This window comes from Pleurodeles waltl, chromosome 2_1 (genome assembly GCF_031143425.1).
Source record: "Pleurodeles waltl isolate 20211129_DDA chromosome 2_1, aPleWal1.hap1.20221129, whole genome shotgun sequence".
Taxonomy (NCBI): domain Eukaryota; kingdom Metazoa; phylum Chordata; class Amphibia; order Caudata; family Salamandridae; genus Pleurodeles; species Pleurodeles waltl.
Window position 1 is genome coordinate 165,607,341 of NC_090438.1, and position 19,568 is coordinate 165,626,908.

The following is a 19,568-nucleotide window of genomic DNA, read 5'->3' on the forward strand; positions in this document are numbered from 1 at the left end:
AAACTAACAATAACTCCCCTCCCCCAGGAACTGTGAACATTGCACTGTCCACTTTTAAAACAGCGATTTGTGTTTTATGTGAAAAGTATATATGCTACTGTAATTATTCAAAGTTCCTAAAGTACTTACCTGCAATACCTTTCAAATGAGATATTACATGTAGAATTTGAACCTGTGGTTCTTAAAATAAACTAAGAAAATATATTTTTCTATAACAAAACCTATTGGCCTGGATTTGTCTCTGAGTGTGTGTTCCTCATTTATTGCCTGTGTGTATGTACAACAAATGCTTAACACTACTCCTTGGATAAGCCTACTGCTCGACCACACTACCACAAAATAGAGCATTAGTATTATCTCTTTTTGCCACTATCTTACCTCTAAGGGGAACCCTTGGCCTCTGTGCATGCTATTCCTTACTTTGAAATAGCACATACAGAGCCAACTTCCTACAAGAGAACTCTGAAAATTGCACTAAGAGTTGATTTCTGAAACTGCTAAGTATTTATGCTTAAAAGTATACTTAACTGATTGTGAAATTCTTAGGTTTGAAACCTATATTAAAATTATTTTTCTCAATTGGTCTCTGATTTGTTCTTTGAGTGTGCCTCGTGTATTTCCTCTGTGAGTACAACAAATCCTCAGCACTACCTTCTGATAAGCCTAACTGCTCACCCACACTGCCACAATACAGAGCATTAGTCCTATCTACTTTTGCCTCTGCAATACCAATTGGGGATCCCCTTAACTCTGCACAGTGTACTTCATTTTAGTGCACTATAAAGAGAGACAGCTTCCTGCATTTGTGGAACAGCGGTGGGGTCTGCATTTTTGCATTTGATGATACCACTTGGTCAATAAGTGACTATGCAAGTAAATCCAAAAATTGCCTTTAGTTAAATTGCATTGTTTTTTAATTGGTCATTTTTCAAATTTCTGAAAATTACTGTTAGGGCCCTGGTTAGGTCCTTGTAGCTTACCAGTAAAAATTTCAAACACATTAGTTAGGACTGCAAAAACCTGTTAGGATCTTTTCTCTAGCTCAAAAAGTTTCCAATTTCAGTAAAATAATGAGTACCTCAGAGAACAGGGTTGTGGTTCTCTGTAGGACGCTGGCGTTGTATATACCATATCAAAATGAGATAAAGTGTGCACAGAGTCCTGTGGATTCCCCAGAGGCTGAAATACATACTAATGCTTTATTTGTGGTAGTGTGGTCGAGCAGTTGGTCTTATCAGAGGGTAATGTTAAGCATTTGTTGTGCATACACAAGCAATAGAAGGAACACACACTCAATGACTTAACTCCAGACCATTAGGATTTTATATAGAAAACATGTTTTGTTAATTCATTTCAGAACCACAAGATTCAGTTTGCAGGTAAGTACATAAAATAAAAGGTACTTTGCACGTATACTATCAGGACTTTGAATAGAATCAACAATGTATACAGTTTTTCTTAAAATGGCAAAAAGCTTTTTTTAAAGTGGACACTGCAATTTTCAACAGTTCCTGGGGGAAGAAAAGAGAGTACGGTTTTGTAGGTAAGTATAAAACTTCGTTTTTATGTCCGGGGTGTAGGTAGTCTGTCGTTGGGGATTCAAGTTAACCCCAAGCACCCACCACCAGCAACATGAGGCCGGTCGTGTGCAGAGGTCAAAGAGGAACTAAATTAACATTGGCTCCTATGGAGACAGGGGGTACTCGGAGTCTGGTCAACCAGCAGGTAAGTACCCGCGACTCGGAGGGCAGACCAGGGGACTTTAGAAGAGCACTGGAGGGGCCACAGGTAGGCACTAAACACCCTCAGCGGCACAGGGGCGACCGAATGCAGGGTGCAAATAGCACGTCGGGTTTCCAATGCAGATCTATGGGGAGGCCCCGAGGGTCACTCAAAGGCTGCAGACGAGGTCCGGGGGTTACTCGGGCACACTACTGGTCGTACAGGAAGGAGGGCTGCCTGCTGGTCGATGCTGAGCTGGAGGTCTTCGTCCAGAGCTCGCAGTCAGGGGGGTACTCAGGATTTCCTCTGTAGGCGGCGTCGTGGAGGTTTGGAGGTGGTCAACCCCCAGGGTAGGGTCTTGCTCCTAACTGCCTGGGGACCCGTTGGGTGGGCCACCTGGACACTGGCTGTGGCCGTCGGGTGCACAAGGGTCAGGACGCATGCATCTGGAGTGAGGTGGGAGTCCTTAGTTGTAGGTTTCTTCAGACAGAGCCACTGTCCTCTGGAGTTCTTGGTGCAGGGCAGTCCTCTGGAGTTGGCATAGGTCGCTGGGCACGCTGGGTGCCTCACTGTTTTTTTTTGTGCAGGATTTTTGAAGCAGGAGACAGACCGGTAGGGCTGAGGCCAAAGCAGTTGTCGTCTTCCTTCTTCTCTGCTGGGGTTTTCAGCTTAGCAGTCCTCCTTCGTGTAGGTCGCCAGGAATCTCGTGAGCTGAGTTCAAGGAGGCCCTTAAATCCTAGATTTAGGGGCGTGTTGGGGGTCAGAGGGCAGAAGCCAATGGCTACTGTCCCTTAGGATGGTTACACCCTCTATGTGCCCATCCCCTTTGTGAAGGAGGGGGCACATTCCTATCCCTGTTGGTCCCTGTCCCCCAAACCAAGATGGAGGATTCTGCAGAGAGGAGGGTTCACCTCAGCTCTGGATACCTTAACGGTGGTCCTGGCTGGAGTGGTCACTCCTCCCTGTTTTCCCAAATTTTCCCGCAGGACCTGATGCCAAAAGTGGGGCTTTGTCCAGGGGGTGGATATTTCCATTAGCTGGAGTGTCCTGGGGCACTGTAACCCAAGGCTTGAGCCTTTTAGGCTGACCGCCAGGTGTTACAGTTCCTGCATGGGGAGTTGTGAAGCACCTCCACCTAGGGCAGGCTTTGTTTCTGACCACACAGTGCACAAAGGCACTCAACCCATGTGGTCAGAAACTCGTCTGGAAGTGGCATGCTGGCACACACTGGTCAGTCCTACACTAGAAGTTGTGCTAACATACAGGGTGCATCTCTAAGATGCCGTCTGTGTGCATTTTTCAATAAATCCCACACTGGCATCCGTGTGGGTTTATTGTACTGAGAAGATGGATACCAAACTTCTCAGTATTCAGTGAAGCCATTATGGTGCTGTGGAGTTCGTAATGACAAACTCCCAGACCATATACTCAGTATGGCTACACTCCACTTACAATGTCTGAGAATGGACTTAGACACTGTAGGGGCATATTGCTCATGCAGGTATACCCTCACCTGTGGTATAGTGCACCCTGCCTTAGGTCTGTAAGGCCTGCTAGAGGGATGACTTACCTATGCCACAGGCAGTGGTTTGTAGGTATGGCACCCTAAGAGGGGTACTGTGTCGACTTTCTTTTTCTCCCCACCAGCACACACAAGCTGCATGGCAGTGTGCATGTGCTGAGTGAGGGGATCACCTAGGGTGGGATAATACATGCTGCAGCCTTTAGAGACCTTCCCTGGTCACAGGGCCCTTGGCAAAATGTAGGGGTTAGGGGGGGTAACCATGCCAACAGTGGCACATTCCTACAAACGCGACCTCACACCCTACCGTAAGCTTTCTTAAAAGCAGTTAAGGGCGCTCTATAAAGGGTACAAAATATAAACAGGCTCAAACCCTACTAGTGCCAGGCTCCAAGAGCTGTTGTCAGAGGCCAACCCTAATGATGAAACTACTACTGAGGTATCTGTTCCCCAAGTGTCTAGGACACCTCCCTTTAATGAGAGTGGCTTAGTGTAAAGAAATGGCTCCCTGTTGCAGTTACCCCCCACTTTTTGCCTGATACTGATGCTGACTTGACTGAGAAGTGTGCTGGGACCCTGCTAACCAGGCCCCAGCACCAGTGTTCTTTCACCTAAAATGTACCATTGATCCCACAATTGGCACACCCTGGCATCCAGATAAGTCCCTTGTAACTGGTACCTCTGGTACCAAGGGCCCTGATGCCAGGGAAGGTCTCTAAGGGCTGCAGCATGCATTATGCCACCCTAGAGACCCCTCACTCAGCACAGCCACACTGCTTACAAGCCTGTGTGTGCTAGTGAGAACAAAATTAGTAAGTCGACATGGCACTCCCCTCAGGGTGCCATGCCAGCCTCTCACTGCCTATGCAGTATAGATAAGACACCCCTCTAGCAGGCCTTACAGCCCTAAGGCAGGGTGCACTATACCATAGGTGAGGGTACCAGTGCATGAGCACTGTGCCCCTACAGTGTCTAAGCAAAACCTTAGACGTTGTAAGTGCAGGGTAGCCATAAGAGTATATGGTCTGGGAGTCTGTTTTACACGAACTCCACAGCACCATAATGGCTACACTGAAAACTGGGAAGTTTGGTATCAAACTTCTCAGCACAATAAATGCACACTGATGCCAGTGTACATTTGATTGTAAAATACACCACAGAGGGCACCTTAGAGGTGCCCCCTGAAACTTAACCAACTATCTGTGTAGGCTGACTAGTTCCAGCAGCCTGCCACACTAGAGACATGTTGCTGGCCCCATGGGGAGAGTGCCTTTGTCACTCTGAGGCCAGTAACAAAGCCTGCACTGGGTGGAGATGCTAACACCTCCCCCAGGTAGGAGCTGTGACACCTGGCGGTGAGCCTCAAAGGCTCACCCCTTTGTCACAGCCCAGCAGGGCACTCCAGCTTAGTGGAGTTGCCCGCCCCCTCCGGCCACGGCCCCCACTTTTGGCGGCAAGGCTGGAGGGAACAAAGAAAGCAACAAGGAGGAGTCACTGGCCAGTCAGGACAGCCCCTAAGGTGTCCTGAGCTGAAGTGACTCTAACTTTTAGAAATCCTCCATCTTGCAGATGGAGGATTCCCCCAATAGGGTTAGGATTGTGACCCCCTCCCCTTGGGAGGAGGCACAAAGAGGGTGTACCCACCCTCAGGGCTAGTAGCCATTGGCTACTAACCCCCCAGACCTAAACACGCCCTTAAATTTAGTATTTAAGGGCTACCCTGAACCCTAGAAAATTAGATTCCTGCAAACTACAAGAAGAAGGACTGCCTAGCTGAAAGCCCCTGCAGAGGAAGACCAGAAGACGACAACTGCCTTGGCTCCAGAAACTCACCGGCCTGTCTCCTGCCTTCCAAAGATCCTGCTCCAGCGACGCCTTCCAAAGGGACCAGCGACCTCGACATCCTCTGAGGACTGCCCCTGCTTCGAAAAGACAAGAAACTCCCGAGGACAGCGGACCTGCTCCAAGAAAGGCTGCAACTTTGTTTCCAGCAGCTTTGAAAGAACCCTGCAAGCTCCCCGCAAGAAGCGTGAGACTTGCAACACTGCACCCGGCGACCCCGACTCGGCTGGTGGAGATCCAACACCTCAGGAGGGACCCCAGGACTACTCTGATACTGTGAGTACCAAAACCTGTCCCCCCTGAGCCCCCACAGCGCCGCCTGCAGAGGGAATCCCGAGGCTTCCCCTGACCGCGACTCTTTGAATCCAAAGTCCCGACGCCTGGGAGAGACCCTGCACCCGCAGCCCCCAGGACCTGAAGGACCGGACTTTCACTGGAGAAGTGACCCCCAGGAGTCCCTCTCCCTTGCCCAAGTGGAGGTTTCCCCGAGGAATCCCCCCCTTGCCTGCCTGCAGCGCTGAAGAGATCCCGAGATCTCTCATAGACTAACATTGCGAACCCGACGCTTGTTTCTACACTGCACCCGGCCGCCCCGTGCTGCTGAGGGTGAACTTTCTGTGTGGGCTTGTGTCCCCCCCGGTGCCCTACAAAACCCCCCTGGTCTGCCCTCCGAAGACGCGGGTACTTACCTGCAAGCAGACCGGAACCGGGGCACCCCCTTCTCTCCATTCTAGCCTATGTGTTTTGGGCACCACTTTGAACTCTGCACCTGACCGGCCCCGAGCTGCTGGTGTGGTGACTTTGGGGTTGCTCTGAACCCCCAACGGTGGGCTACCTTGGACCAAGAACTGAACCCTGTAAGTGTCTTACTTACCTGGTAAACCTAACAAAAACTTACCTCCCCTAGGAACTGTGAAAATTGCACTGTGTCCACTTTTAAAACAGCTATTTGTCAATAACTTGAAAAGTATACATGCAATTTTTATGATTTAAAGTTCCTAAAGTACTTACCTGCAATACCTCTCGAAGGAGATATTACATGTAGAATTTGAACCTGTGGTTCTTAAAATAAACTAAGAAAAGATATTTTTCTATACAAAAACCTATTGGCTGGATTTGTCTCTGAGTGTGTGTACCTCATTTATTGTCTATGTGTATGTACAACAAATGCTTAACACTACTCCTTGGATAAGCCTACTGCTCGACCACACTACCACAAAATAGAGCATTAGTATTATCTATTTTTACCACTATTTTACCTCTAAGGGGAACCCTTGGACTCTGTGCATGCTATTCCTTACTTTGAAATAGCACATACAGAGCCAACTTCCTACACTTAGGTTCATCAAGTCCAGAGAAATACTCTGAAGAGGAGATTCTTTTACAGAGATTAGCTAGGAGACTTGTCCTGGAACACAGAACCCTAGCAATAGAAAATAAAAGACGAGAAATTGAGCACCCATGGATGGGTGACAGCAATTTTATAACTAGGGACAGAGTAGAGCACTTTGACCCTAAAATCCCCAAAGGGATTGTCCCCAACTATGAGGAAGGTGATGATATCACCAAATGGTTTACAGCCTGTGAGAGGGACTGTGTGGCCAGAAAACCTGAAAAACAGCATTGGGGCTCTCCACTGTGGGAACTGTTCTCAGGAAAGTGCAGGGATAGTGTCCTGACAATGAATGAGACAAATTAAAGGTCCTATGACCTCATGAAGGATACCTTGATTGAGGGATTTGGGCTTACTCCTGAGGAGTACAGCATCAAATTCAGGGAGATTCCAAAAGCCCAGAGCCGGTCTTGGATTCATTGTATGGACTTCATTGAAAACACTAGGTAGCTAGTAAAAAGGTGCATGATTATGAAGGGCTTTACAATCTCGTAATGAAAGTGAATCTGTTGTGTAATCGTGTGCAGGAAAAGTTACACCAGTGCCTGGTAGACCTAGGTCCACATTCTCCTCAAGAACTAGGGAAAAAGGCAGACCCCTGGGATGAAATAAGGGTGACCAAAACTTCCACTGGTAGGGGGGGGGGGGGGCACCAAAAGCAGGTCAAAAAGCCTTGAACTCTGTGCACACTATTTCTTAATTTGAAGTAGTATATACAGAGCCAACTTCCTACAGACGGTCATTGGAAAAATCGTGAACAGCCAACTTTCCTGCTACCCAATCCGGATTTCGCAAGAACCACAGGACAGAGACCACACTCATTGCTGCCACAGATGACATTAGGACCATGCTCGACAATGGCGAAACCGCAGCGCTCATCCTCCTGGACCTCTCCGCAGCTTTAGACACCGTCTGTCACCACACCATTCGAACACGCCTCCACAACACCGGGATCCGCGGCAAGGTCCTCGACTGGATCTCCTGTTTCTTCTCCGGCAGAACCCAGAGAGTCCGCCTTCTGCCCTACCTGTCCGAATCCTCCAAAACCATCTGTGGCGTCCCTCAGGGATCCTCCCTCAGCCCAACACTTTTCAACGTTTACATGGCTCCCCTCGCCAACAGTATCCTACGCAGGCGACACCCAGCTGATCATCTCCCTCACGAAAGACCCCACAACAGCAAGAAACAACCTCCACAAGGGACTTCACGCCATCACCAACTGGATGGAATCAAGCCGCCTCAAGCTAAACACAGACAAAACAGAGGTCCTCATCCTCTGCAGCAACCTCTCTGCCTGGAACAACTCCTGGTGGATTACTTCCCTCTGAGCCGCCCCCATCCCTACCACCCAAGTACGGAACCTGGGCACCATCCTTGACTCAGCACTCAGCAGGTCAACGCAGTCTCCTCTTCCTGCTACAACACCCTCAGCATGCTCCGCAAGATCTTCAAGTGGTCACCAATGCCCTAGTCAGCAGCCGACTGGACTTCGGCAACGCACTCTGTGCAGGAACCACGGGCAAACTACAAAAGAAAATGCAATGTATCCAAAACGCCTCTGGCCGACTCATCCTTGACGTCCCACGCTGCAACCACATCTCTGCCCACCTCAGAGAGCTACACTGGCTACCCATATAGAAGAGGATTACCTTCAAACTACTCACCCACGCACCCAAAGCCCTCCACAACATAGGTCTGGCCTACCTCAACGACAGACTCACCTTCCACACCCCCGTCTGCCAGCTCCGCCAGCCTCTCCCTCACCTCCGGCCCCCGCATTCACTGCACCACCACCGGAAGAAGATCCTTCTCTTACCTCGCCGCCAAGACCTGGAAATCCCTACTGCTCCAACTATGCAAGACCCAAGACCTCCTGGCCTTCAGAAAACGCATCAAGACATGGCTATTAGACCAATAGCCCCCCCAGTGCCTTGAGACCCTGTCGGGTGAGTAGCACGCTTTATAAATTGATTGATTGATTGACTGGTATTCAGGGTCCATCTCTAAGATGCCCTCTGGGTGTATTTTACAATAAACCCCACACTGTCATTGATACCAAACTTCCCAGATTTCAGTGTAGCCATTATGTAACTGTGGAGTTAGTGTTTGACAAACTCCCAGACCATATACTCTTTATGGCTACCCTGCACTTACAATGTCTAAGGTTTTGCTTAGACACTGTAGGGGCATAGTGCCCTTCCACATATGCTCTCACCTGTGGTATAGTGCACTCTGCCTTAGGGCTGTAAGACCTGCTAGAGGGGTGACTTACCTATGCCATAGGCAGTGTGAGGTTGGCATGGGACTCTGAGGGGAGGGTTGTGTCGACTTAGTCATTTTCTCCCCACCAGCACACACAAGCTGTAAGGCAGTTTGCATGTGCTGAGTGAGGGTCCCCAGGGTGGCATAATACATGCTGCAGCTCTTGGAGACCTTCTGTGGCCACAGGGCCCTTGGAACCAGGGCTACCATTCACACGGGACTTACCTGGGTGCCAGGGCTGTGCCAATTGTGGAAGCAAAGGTACAGTTTAGGGAAAGAACACTGGTGCTGGGGCCTGGTTAGCATGGTCCCAGCACACTTTCAGTCATAACTTGCATCAGCAAAAGTAAAAAAAAGTCAGGGGTTAACCATGCCAAGGAGGCAATTCCTTACACAAAAGCACAGGCCAAGTGGGAAAAGTAGTGTTGGAGTCTGGAATAATGGGCAGATCTACCTAGAGAAAGGGCAAGAAGACTGAGGGACCAGCTTCAAAACATATACCTACACAGGCTCCCTCATCAGGGAGAAACCCGGACAGCACCAGAGGGAACTGAGCCTCAGGAGCTTGGGCCTTAAACAGCAAAGCTCTTAGGACCAGGGGGACCCTCTAGGGAGGATCTGTGCCAGTACAAAGAACCTGTCCCACTCTTGAAAACCAATACATCTGAGACATATTAAAAGCAAGGGAAGTCAGTTTGAAGGCCTCTAGGTTCCAATAGAAGGGAAGGAGAACATCCTTATGTGAGGATGTAATAACTTGTTTCACTTTCAAATACACAGTAATTTCCTACAGAGCTTTTGAACTGTTGATGTTTTCACCCCAAACATCATTTCACAGAACAATCCACAGGACTTGATGAGGGTTATACAATCATTGGGTCTTGTTAAAGAATACACAGTCTTTCTCAAAGAAAGCTTAAACTGTCCAAGCATTTCCTCAACAAATATTGATATATCATTCATGAGCTTCGATAAATACATCAAATCAAGATTTAATTAGGTTTTATTAATTGTACAGTGATGTGATATTTTGTGGTGATGAGTTAGGGATTTGAAAGAAACATGGGGGTTGTAGCTATGTGGCTGGCTATCATTGAGGAAAAAACACAATCACATGGGCTTCCAAATTGTAATAATATACTTCCCAGTTGACAGATCAAGTGTGCAGATATTAATTGTTTACTTGTGCATAGGATACACCAGCAGTTTCATTGTATTCTAATTTGTATATTCTGTTCCCATCCTGCAGCTTTGATCTACTCATTCTGAAGGAAGTTGTGCAAAAAATGGCTGGAATAGAAGTTACTGAGGAAATGACAAATGAGCAACTGGATGCTATGACTGGTGGTGAGCAGTTGAAAGCTGAGGTAAGACGTTAAATTGTAATTCATGCCTTATGGTCTTTTCTTGTCTTACATCAATGTTTACAGCGTCAATCTTTTATGAAATAACATGTTATGTATTATTCCACCATCTTGTGGTTGGGTCTTATGTACTTTAGATGTTCTCTTCTCTCCACCATCTTCTTGTTTTTTTTGCTCTGCATCATCTTTTCCCATTTGGTGGTATGTGTGTCCCTGTGCTTGTTCGCTATCTTGAAAGTCTTACATGGATCCCCTCATCCCCCCAAGAGGCATATTTTGTCTTTGTAAGGCTTCCTGTTGCCTTGGATATTTTCCTTCTTTAGTTTGGCTTTGTTTGTTCAGTTGCACTGTGTAGGAAGTTGGCTCTGTATGCACTATTTCAAAGTAAGGAATAGTATGCACAGAGTCCAAGGGTTCCCTTTAGAGGTAAGATAGTGGCAAAAAGAGATAATACTAATGCTCTATTTTGTGGTAGTGTGGTCGAGCAGTAGGCTTATCAAAGGAGTAGTGTTAAGCATTTGTTGTACATACACACAGGCAATAAATGAGGAACACACACTGAGACAATTCCAGCCAATAGGTTTTGTTATAGAAAAATATATTTTCTTAGTTTATTTTAAGAACCACAGGTTCAAATTCTACATGTAATATCTCATTTGAAAGGTATTGCAGGTAAGTAATCTAGGTACTTTGAATAATCACAATAGCATATATACTTTTTACATAAAACACAATAAGCTGTTTTAAAAGTGGACACTTAGTGCAAGTTTCACAGTTCCTGGGGGAGGTAAAGTAATGTTAGTTCTTGCAGGTAAGTAAACCACCTACGGGGTTCAAATTGGGGTCCAAGGTAGCCCACCGCTGGGGGTTCAGAGCAACCCCAAAGTCACCACACCAGCAGCTCAGGGCCGGTCAGGTGCAGAGTTCAAAGTGGTGCCCAAAACGCATAGGCTTCAATGGAGAGAAGGGGGTGCCCCGGTTCCAGTCTGCCAGCAGGTAAGTACCCGCGTCTTCGGAGGGCAGACCAGGGGGGTTTTGTAGGGCACCGGGGGTGGGACACAAGTCCACACAAAAAGTACACCCTCAGCAGCGCGGGGGCGGCCGGGTGCAGTGTGCAAACAAGCGTCGGGTTCGCAATAGGATTCAATGGGAGACCAAGGGGTCTCTTCAGCGGTGCAGGCAGGCAAGGGGGCGGGCTCCTCGGGGTAGCCACCATCTGGGCAAGGGAGAGGGCCTCCTGGGGGTCACTGCTGCACTGAAGTTCCGATCCTTCAGGTGCTGGGGGCTGCGGGTGCAGGGTCTTTTCCAGCCGTCGGGATTTTAGAGTCAGGCAGTCGCGGTCAGGGGGTCCTCGGGATTCCCTCTGCAGGCGTCGCTGTGGGGGCTCAGGGGGGACAACTTTGGTTACTCACAGTCTCTGAGTCGCCGGAGGGTCCTCCTTGAGGTGTTGTTTCTCCACCAGTCGAGTCGGGGTCGCCGGGTGCAGTGTTGCAAGTCTCACGCTTCTTGCGGGGATTGCAGGGGTCTTTAAATCTGCTCCTCTGGATACAAAGTTGCAGTCTTTGTTGAACAGGGCCGCTGTTCTCTGGAGTTTCTTGGTCTCTTGGAAGCAGGGCAGTCCTCTGAGGATTCAGAGGTCGCTGGTCCTGGTGAAAGCATCGCTGGAGCAGGTTTCTTTAGAAGGCAGGAGACAGGCCGGTAGGACTGGGGCCAAAGCAGTTGGTGTCTTCTTTCTTCTTCTGCAGGGGTTTTCAGCTCAGCAGTCTTCTTCTTCGGTAAGTTGCAGGAATCTAAATTCTTAGGTTCAGGGAAGCCCTTAAATACTAAGTTTAAGGGCGTGTTTAGGTCTGGGGGGGTTAGTAGCCAATGGCTACTAGCCCTGAGGGTGGGTACACCCTCTTTGTGCCTCCTCCCAAGGGGAGGGGGGCACATTCCTATCCCTATTGGGGGAATCCTCCATCTGCAAGATGGAGGATTTCTAAAAGTTAGTCACTTCAGCTCAGGACACCTTAGGGGCTTTCCTGACTGGCCAGTGACTCCTCCTTGTTGTTCTCATTATCTCCTTCGGCCTTGCCGCCAAAAGTGGGGCCGTGGCCGGAGGGGGCGGGCAACTCCACTAGCTGGAGTGCCCTGCGGTGCTGGAACAAAGGGGGGTAAGCCTTTGAGGCTCACCGCCAGGTGTTGCAGCTCCTGCCTGGGGGAGGTGATAGCATCTCCACCCAGTGCAGGCTTTGTTACAGGCCACCGAGTGACAAAGGCGCACTCCCCATGTGGCCAGCAACATGTCTCGAGTGTGGCAGCCTGCTAGAACCAGTCAGCCTACACGGGTAGTTGGATTAGGTTTCAGGGGGCACCTCTAAGGTGCCCTCTGGGGTGTATGTTACAATAAAATGTACACTGACATCAGTGTGCATTTATTGTGCTGAGAAGTTTGATTCCAAATTTCCCAGTTTTCAGTGTAGCCATTATGGTGCTGTGGAGTCCGTGTTTGACAGACTTCCAGACCATATACTCTTATGGCTACCCTGCACTTACAATGTCTAAGGTTTGGCTTAGACACTGTAGGGGCACAGTTCTCATGCACTGGTGCCCTCACCTATGGTATAGTGCACCCTGCCTTAGGGCTGTAAGGCCTACTAGAGGGGTGACTTATCTATACTGCATAGGCAGTGAGAGGCTGGCATGGCACCCTGAGGGAAGTGCCATGTCGACTTACTCGTTTTGTTCTCACCAGCACACACAAGCTGGCAAGCAGTGTGTCTGTGCTGAGTGAGGGGTCCCCAGGGTGGCATAAGATATGCTGCAGCCCTTAGAGACCTTCCCTGGCATCAGGGCCCTTGGTACCAGGGGTACCAGTTACAAGGGACTTACCTGGATGCCAGGGTGTGCCAATTGTGGAATCAAAAGTACAGGTTAGGGAAAGAACACTGGTGCTGGGGCCTGGTTAGCAGGCCTCAGCACACTTTCAGTTCAAAACATAGCATCAGCAAAGGCAAAAAGTCAGGGGGTAACCATGCCAAGGAGGCATTTCCTTACACACTGCACCTTCAGATTCTCTTTTTCCTTTGTTGGGTCTGGAAGCAACAGCTGAAACACTGTGGATGCTGAAACAAGAAGAAGCAGAAGACTTACTGGATGGTAAAGCGATTCTGGAGAAAAAGCAGTCTACAGATGATATCTGTGGAGAGAAAAACATAAGGAAATGAAAACCACCGAAGTAGGTGGACTGTGTGATGTAGGCAGGTCGGCGATTGCAAGGCTAGGTGATGGAAATCATCAAGGGAGATGGAAAATACTCCCTTTAGATTCTCTCCCATGTGCCAGCATTATTTCACCCAAAGAGAGAACCACCCGGTCTGAAACCTCTGCCTGTCAAGAGACGGCAGGGCCTGTATCTGTGAAGCTTGTGCCGAGTTCCAACAAAAAATGCTAAGAACCATATGGAAACAGAGGCAGACCACTGAAGCCACCATACAGGCCAAAATAGTCAATTTGTCTCTGAGAAAATTTGTACTGTTCTGCGTCGAGGAGAAAATCAGTGTCAGAGTAGATTAAAAAATGAACCGAAGAATGCTATGGGGACACTATAATTCCGCTATCACCCACAGAGGCGCATTACCCATGAAAAGATCAACAAGAAGGGGGGCTTCTAAAACTGTACACTCAAAGCCTCCAACCAGCATGCAGGGCCACAACAAACACATCAGCAGTGGCAGTTCCCCATAGCCTAGTGGCGGAATTTTCGGGGCAGAAATGGAGTAAGGGGATAGCCCTTCAGATGACGCTCCTCAAGCAAGTGACTCTGCAAGTCTGCATTCCCCCTACATAAACCCAGAGAGGGACAGAGTAGGGGGCTTGCTACAAGAATGATGGAGAAAGGTCATATCCGACAAATGGATACTGTAGGAAGTTGGCTCTGTATGTACTATTTCAAAGTAAGAAATAGTATGCACAGAGTCCAAGGGTTCCCCTTAGAGGTAAGATAGTGGCAAAAAAAGATAATTCTAATGCTCTATTTTGTGGTAGTGTAGTCGAGCAGTAGGCTTATCAGAGGGTTGTGTTAAGCACTTGTTGTACACACACAGGCAATAAATGAGGAACACACACTCAAAAGACAAATTCCAGGCCAATAGGTTTTTATATAGAAAAATATATTTTCTTAGTTTATTTTAAGAACCACAGGTTCAAGATTTACAAACAATACTTTAAATGAAAGGTATTTCACTCAGGTATCTTAGGAACTTTGAATCGTAAAATTGGACACGGTACAAAAATCAACAGTTCCTGGGGGAGGTAAGTATTTGTTAGGTTCACAGGTAAGTAAAGCATGTACAGGGTTCAAAGTTGGGTCCAAGGTAGCCCACCGTTGGGGGTTCAAGGCAACCCCAAAGTTACCACACCAGCAGCTCAGGGCCGGTCAGGTGCAGAGGTCAAAGTGGTGCCCAAAACACATAGGCTTCAATGGTAATAGGGGTGCCCCGGTTCCAGTCTGCCAGCAGGTAAGTACCCGCGACTTCGGAGGGCAGACCAGGGGGGTTTTGTAGGGGACCAGGGGGACACAAGTAGGCACAAAAAGTACACCATCAGCGGCACAGGGGCGGCCGGGTGCAGTGTACAAACAGGCATCAGGTTTGCAATAGGTTTCAATGGGAGACCCAGGGGTCTCTTAAGCGATACAGGTAGGCAAGGGCGGGTGGGGGGGGCTCCTCGGGTAGCCACCACCTGGGCTAGGAAGAGGGCCACCTGGGGGTCGCTCCAGCAGTGGTGTTCGGTTCCTTCAGGTCCTGGGGGCTGCGGGTGCAGTGTCTTTACCAGGCGTCGGGTTCCTTGAAGCAGGCAGTTGCGGTCAGGGGGAGCCTCTTGATTCCCTCTGCAGGTTTCGCTGTGGGGGCTCAAGGGGGTCAACTCTGGCTACTCATGGGTTCGCAGTTTGCTGGGGAGTCCTCCCTGTAGAGTTAGTTTTCCACAGGTCGAGCCGGGGGCGTCGGGTGCAGAGTGGAAAGTCTCACGCTTCCGGCGGGAAACGTGTGGCCTTTAAAAGTTGCTTCTTTGTTGCAAAGTTGCAGTTTCTTTGGAACAGTGCCGCTGTCCTCTGGAGTTCTTGGTCCTTTTAGATGCAGGGTAATCCTCTGAGGCTTCAGAGGTCGCTGGACCCTGGGGGACGCGTCGCTGTTGCAGTTTTTCTGGAAGTGGGGAGACAGGCCTGTAGGGCTGGGGCCAAAGCAGTTGGTGTCTCAGTCTTCTCTGCAGGGCTTCAGGTCAGCAGTCCTTCTTCGTCTTAAGGTTGCAGGAATCTATCTTCCTAGGTTCTGGGGGCCCCTAAATACTCAATTTAGGGGTGTGTTTAGGTCTGGGAGGATAGTAGCCAATGGCTACTAGCCCTGAGGGTGGCTACACCTTCTTTGTGCTTCCTCCCTGAGGGGAGGGGAGCACATCCCTAATCCTATTGGGGGAATCCTCCATCTGTAAGATGGAGGATTTCTAAAAGTCAGTCACCTCAGCTCAGGACACCTTAGGGGTTGTCCTGACTGGCCAGTGACTCCTCCTTGTTTTTCTCATTATCTCTTCTGGACTTGCCGCCAAAAGTGGGGCTGTGTCCAGGGGGCGGGCATCTCCACTAGCTGGAGTGCCCTGGGGCACTGTAACACGAAGCTTGAGCCTTTGAGGCTCACTGCTAGGTGTTACAGTTCCTGCAGGGGGGAGGTGTTAAGCATCTCCACCCAGTGCAGGCTTTGTTTCTGGCCTCAGAGAGCACAAAGGCCCTCACCACATGGGGTCAGAAACTCGTCTCTCAGCAGCAGGCTGGCACAGACCAGTCAGTCCTGCACTGAACAATTGGGTAAAATACAGGGGACATCTCTAAGATGCCCTCTGTGTGCATTTTTTTATAAATCCAACACTGGCATCAGTGTGGGTTTATTATTCTGAGAAGTTTGATACCAAACTTCCCAGTATTCAGTGTAGCCATTATGAAGCTGTGGAGTTCGTGTTTGACAGACTCCCATACCATATACTCTTATGGCTACCCTGCACTTACAATGTCTAAGGTTTTGCTTAGACACTGTAGGGGCATAGTGCTCATGCACCTATGCCCTCACCTGTGGTATAGTGCACCCTGCTTTGGGCTGTAAGGCCTGCTAGAGGGGTGACTTACCTATGCCAGAGGCAGTGTGAGGTTGGCATGACACCCTGAGGGGAGTGCCATGTCGACTTAGTCATTTTCTCCCCACCAGCACACACAAGCTGGCAAGCAGTGTGTCTGTGCTGAGTGAGGGGTCCCTAGGGTGTCATAAGTCATGCTGCAGCACTTAGAACCTTCCCTGGTATCACAGCCCTTGGTACCAGGGGTACCAGTTACAAGGGACTTACCTGGGTGCCTGGGTTGTGCCAATTGTGGAGACAATGGTACATTTTAGGTGAAAGAACACTGGTGCTGGGGCCTGGTTAGCAGGGTCCCAGCACTCTTCTCAGTCAAGTCAGCATCAGTATCAGGCAAAAAGTGGGGGGTAATTGCAACAGGGAGCCATTTCCTTACAACTCGTTTCAACCAGTTTACCACCACAGACTAGTTTCTGACCCCCTGGAGCTTGGGAGCCTCTGCCAACAGGATGACTAGTAAATCAAGGCCAGGCTCTTCAAAGTCCCGGCTGCCTTTTCATATAAGCACCCCCCCCCCCCCCCCCCCCAAAAAAAAAGCTTCTCCCAGACCTGGGAGAGGCATCCAACACCCTGCTCTGAGGCCCATTTTGCACTGGGACAGGTGGGAAAATTAGCTATGCAGGAGGCGTGTTACACTGCCAGGCTAGACATACCTCTTGTATGTTTTAGATTTAGGAATTCCGGGACAGGGTGAGTCTCAGTCCCCACAAGAAGTGGTCATTTAGAGGGTGTAGTTACCCCAGGGGTCAGATTCGCTGGGCTAAATAATGACCAAAAAGCAAGAACTGAGGAGCAGCAACTGACTTGGCCACAACCCTGCTGGACTGCCTGCTGCCCTAGACAGTTGTGCCAGAAACGACTTGTACTACAGGTGCTCTGCCTCCAAAAGCCTTGGAGAACTGCCACCCCTTTGAGGAGTAACCAGTATCTCCTGTGGAGTAGTGGAGCTGCTTCCCTGCACCCTGCTGGCACCAAAGAAGATTGACGAGGAGTCAAGACGGCCACAGCCCTAACCAGACAACACCACTGTACCCGTGCCCCCCCTAGTTGGAGATGAAGTGGGCCAACGGTGCAAGTGTGATCCCACGCCATCAAGAGCCAAAGCCCATCTTTGGTTTGCAACAGTGGACTTTGGACACCGCCTGCCCCCTCCAACCGCCAGTTTCTCCTGCACTGGAACCAGACACCAAAAGACACCACCGCACCGTGCCATTAATCCCAAGGAGAAGTAGGCCAACAGTATCCCTATGTGCCCCAGGATCTTAAGGGTCAAGTCCCCCGTGTGTTCCTCAGTCTGCAAAACCGTTACATGTTGTTTTAACTTTTACATGAAAAAAGTAAAACCCATGCCACTTTCTTTACTTCTGATAATACACGAAGCTTAATTATACACTGTATCACTAAAGTAATTCAGTCATTAAAATGCTTGGAAGTTATTCATAGCAAAGGTGTATAAAAACAAACGAAAAAAACAATATTAATGTGCATCATGTAGTTAAAAAATACATCACATGGGAGAGTGGAGGACACTCTTAGCTGTTGGTGATGACTTTTGTCCTAACAATTGGAGGTTATTAAACTCGGTAAAAGTTGAGCTCAATGTTTGCAGTGCTGTTATTAAGCATCTTGGTAACTTGAAATCAATTCCTGCAGATATCCAGGAACTAGATTGTTGTGTTATACATTAATTGTTGCTTCTTTTCCATTTAGATAAACCATATCTAATCTAGATTTTATATTGGTTTTAACTTTAGGGTGGGTACTTTGGCCAGATACGAAACACAAAGAAATCTTCTCAGAGGTTAAAGGATGCATTGCTTGATCATGATCTTGCCCTTCCACTCTGCCTGTTGATGGCACAGCAGAGAAACGGAGTTATCTTTCATGAGGGAGGAGAAAAGCACTTGAAACTAGTTGGAAAACTGTATGACCAGGCAAGTATTAGCAAATAACATTTTTGCACATATTAAAATATTTATAAAACATCTAGGATTTGTTTTATGAATTGTTTTCCTTCATTTAGCATTTCAAGTTTTCTAGATCTACCAGCATTGTTATATTTGTTTTGGTGGCTCCAGAGCAAAACTATCTCAAGCATGTAAACACATTTCTTTACACACATATGAAGGCACCTATATATCTACTTTTCTGTTCCAGAAACTTTCTTCTAATTGATATTTGCCATTAATAGTGTTGGAAGTTCAACATCTGAAAGGTCTGAGTGACTTGTGTTTTTTGTTAAATAATTGGTGGACTGTCGGACATCTCACTTTAAATGCATTACATTATGTCTTTACCCGCTACCTATTGAATGCCAGACGAACCTTTAACCAATGTGACTATTATGTTTTGTTACTTATATTTTGTATTTGTTTCAGTTTGTCCTTTTTTTTTTTTTTTTCTTTCAAAAACTATTGCTTATATTGTTGCAATGACTCATTTGGACATTGGTGTAATTTGTTGACGAAATATGTCTTCTGGGACACCGTACATCAATTTGCAAAAGGATGTGTGGTGTCTTTGATAGTCTTGCAGAGGCTCGAAAAACCTCTTAAGACTGGGTGGTCACCTCGTCAATGTGGAACTTGTATATCTCTAGTCTTCTATGAAGCAGTGTCATCACATCACTCTTTGAGATTTGAACATCATCCACCTAGCTCTCTAGGTATTTCTTACTTCTAACACGGGCATGTCAATCCAGGTATTCACAGATATCACAGCCACCATGTGGTATTGCACCATGCAAGGCAGAGTGGAATTTCGTGTGCTTTCTGATGGCTGAGGATGTTCCAGCCCAACACCAGGCAGCGGACTGTGCTAAACATGTGAATCTGCAGCGACTAATGCCACAAACAGATGTACACTGGGTAAGTGACATTTTCATTTCTTGGGTACAGAAGCAGGTCACAGGATCCCAATGACAGCATTCCTGACTAAGCTGGGTTGGGAGAACTTGGCTGGCAACCAAAGATTTTAGGAAGGATAAAGAACATTTTGTCCAGTCAATAGATACCTCTTGACAGATGAGTACTCAATGTTGTATAGAAGGGATACTTGATAGAGTTCCTGTCGTTATCAGAGGAATCGAAGACCATTCTTATGCCTGTTCAGAGGAACCCTCTCAAGAAGAAGCAATCGCAGCCCTAGTTCACAAGGGGGCGAGTCACCCAGATCCTTTGAATAGGAGGGGTATTGGCATTTACTCACTTGTGTTTCTGGTAAACAATGTTACAGGCAAGTTTCAGTGGGTGATACATCTGAAGAATCTAAATCACTTCATTCAATACATCAAACTTCAAATGAA

The 19,568-nt window shown here is 48.1% G+C and overlaps 1 protein-coding gene across 2 annotated transcripts in view; it reads left to right on the plus strand.

The window, feature by feature from the left end:
* The window catches only part of THOC2 (THO complex subunit 2), a 900,323-nt gene that overhangs the window by 373,992 nt on the left and 506,763 nt on the right, over nt 1-19,568 (plus strand). For both annotated transcript variants that reach the window (XM_069211944.1, XM_069211952.1), the window contains exons 20-21: nt 9,991-10,108; nt 18,019-18,198. In XM_069211944.1, coding sequence (XP_069068045.1) covers nt 9,991-10,108; nt 18,019-18,198 — 298 coding nt within the window. The remainder of the gene's footprint in view (nt 1-9,990; nt 10,109-18,018; nt 18,199-19,568) is intronic.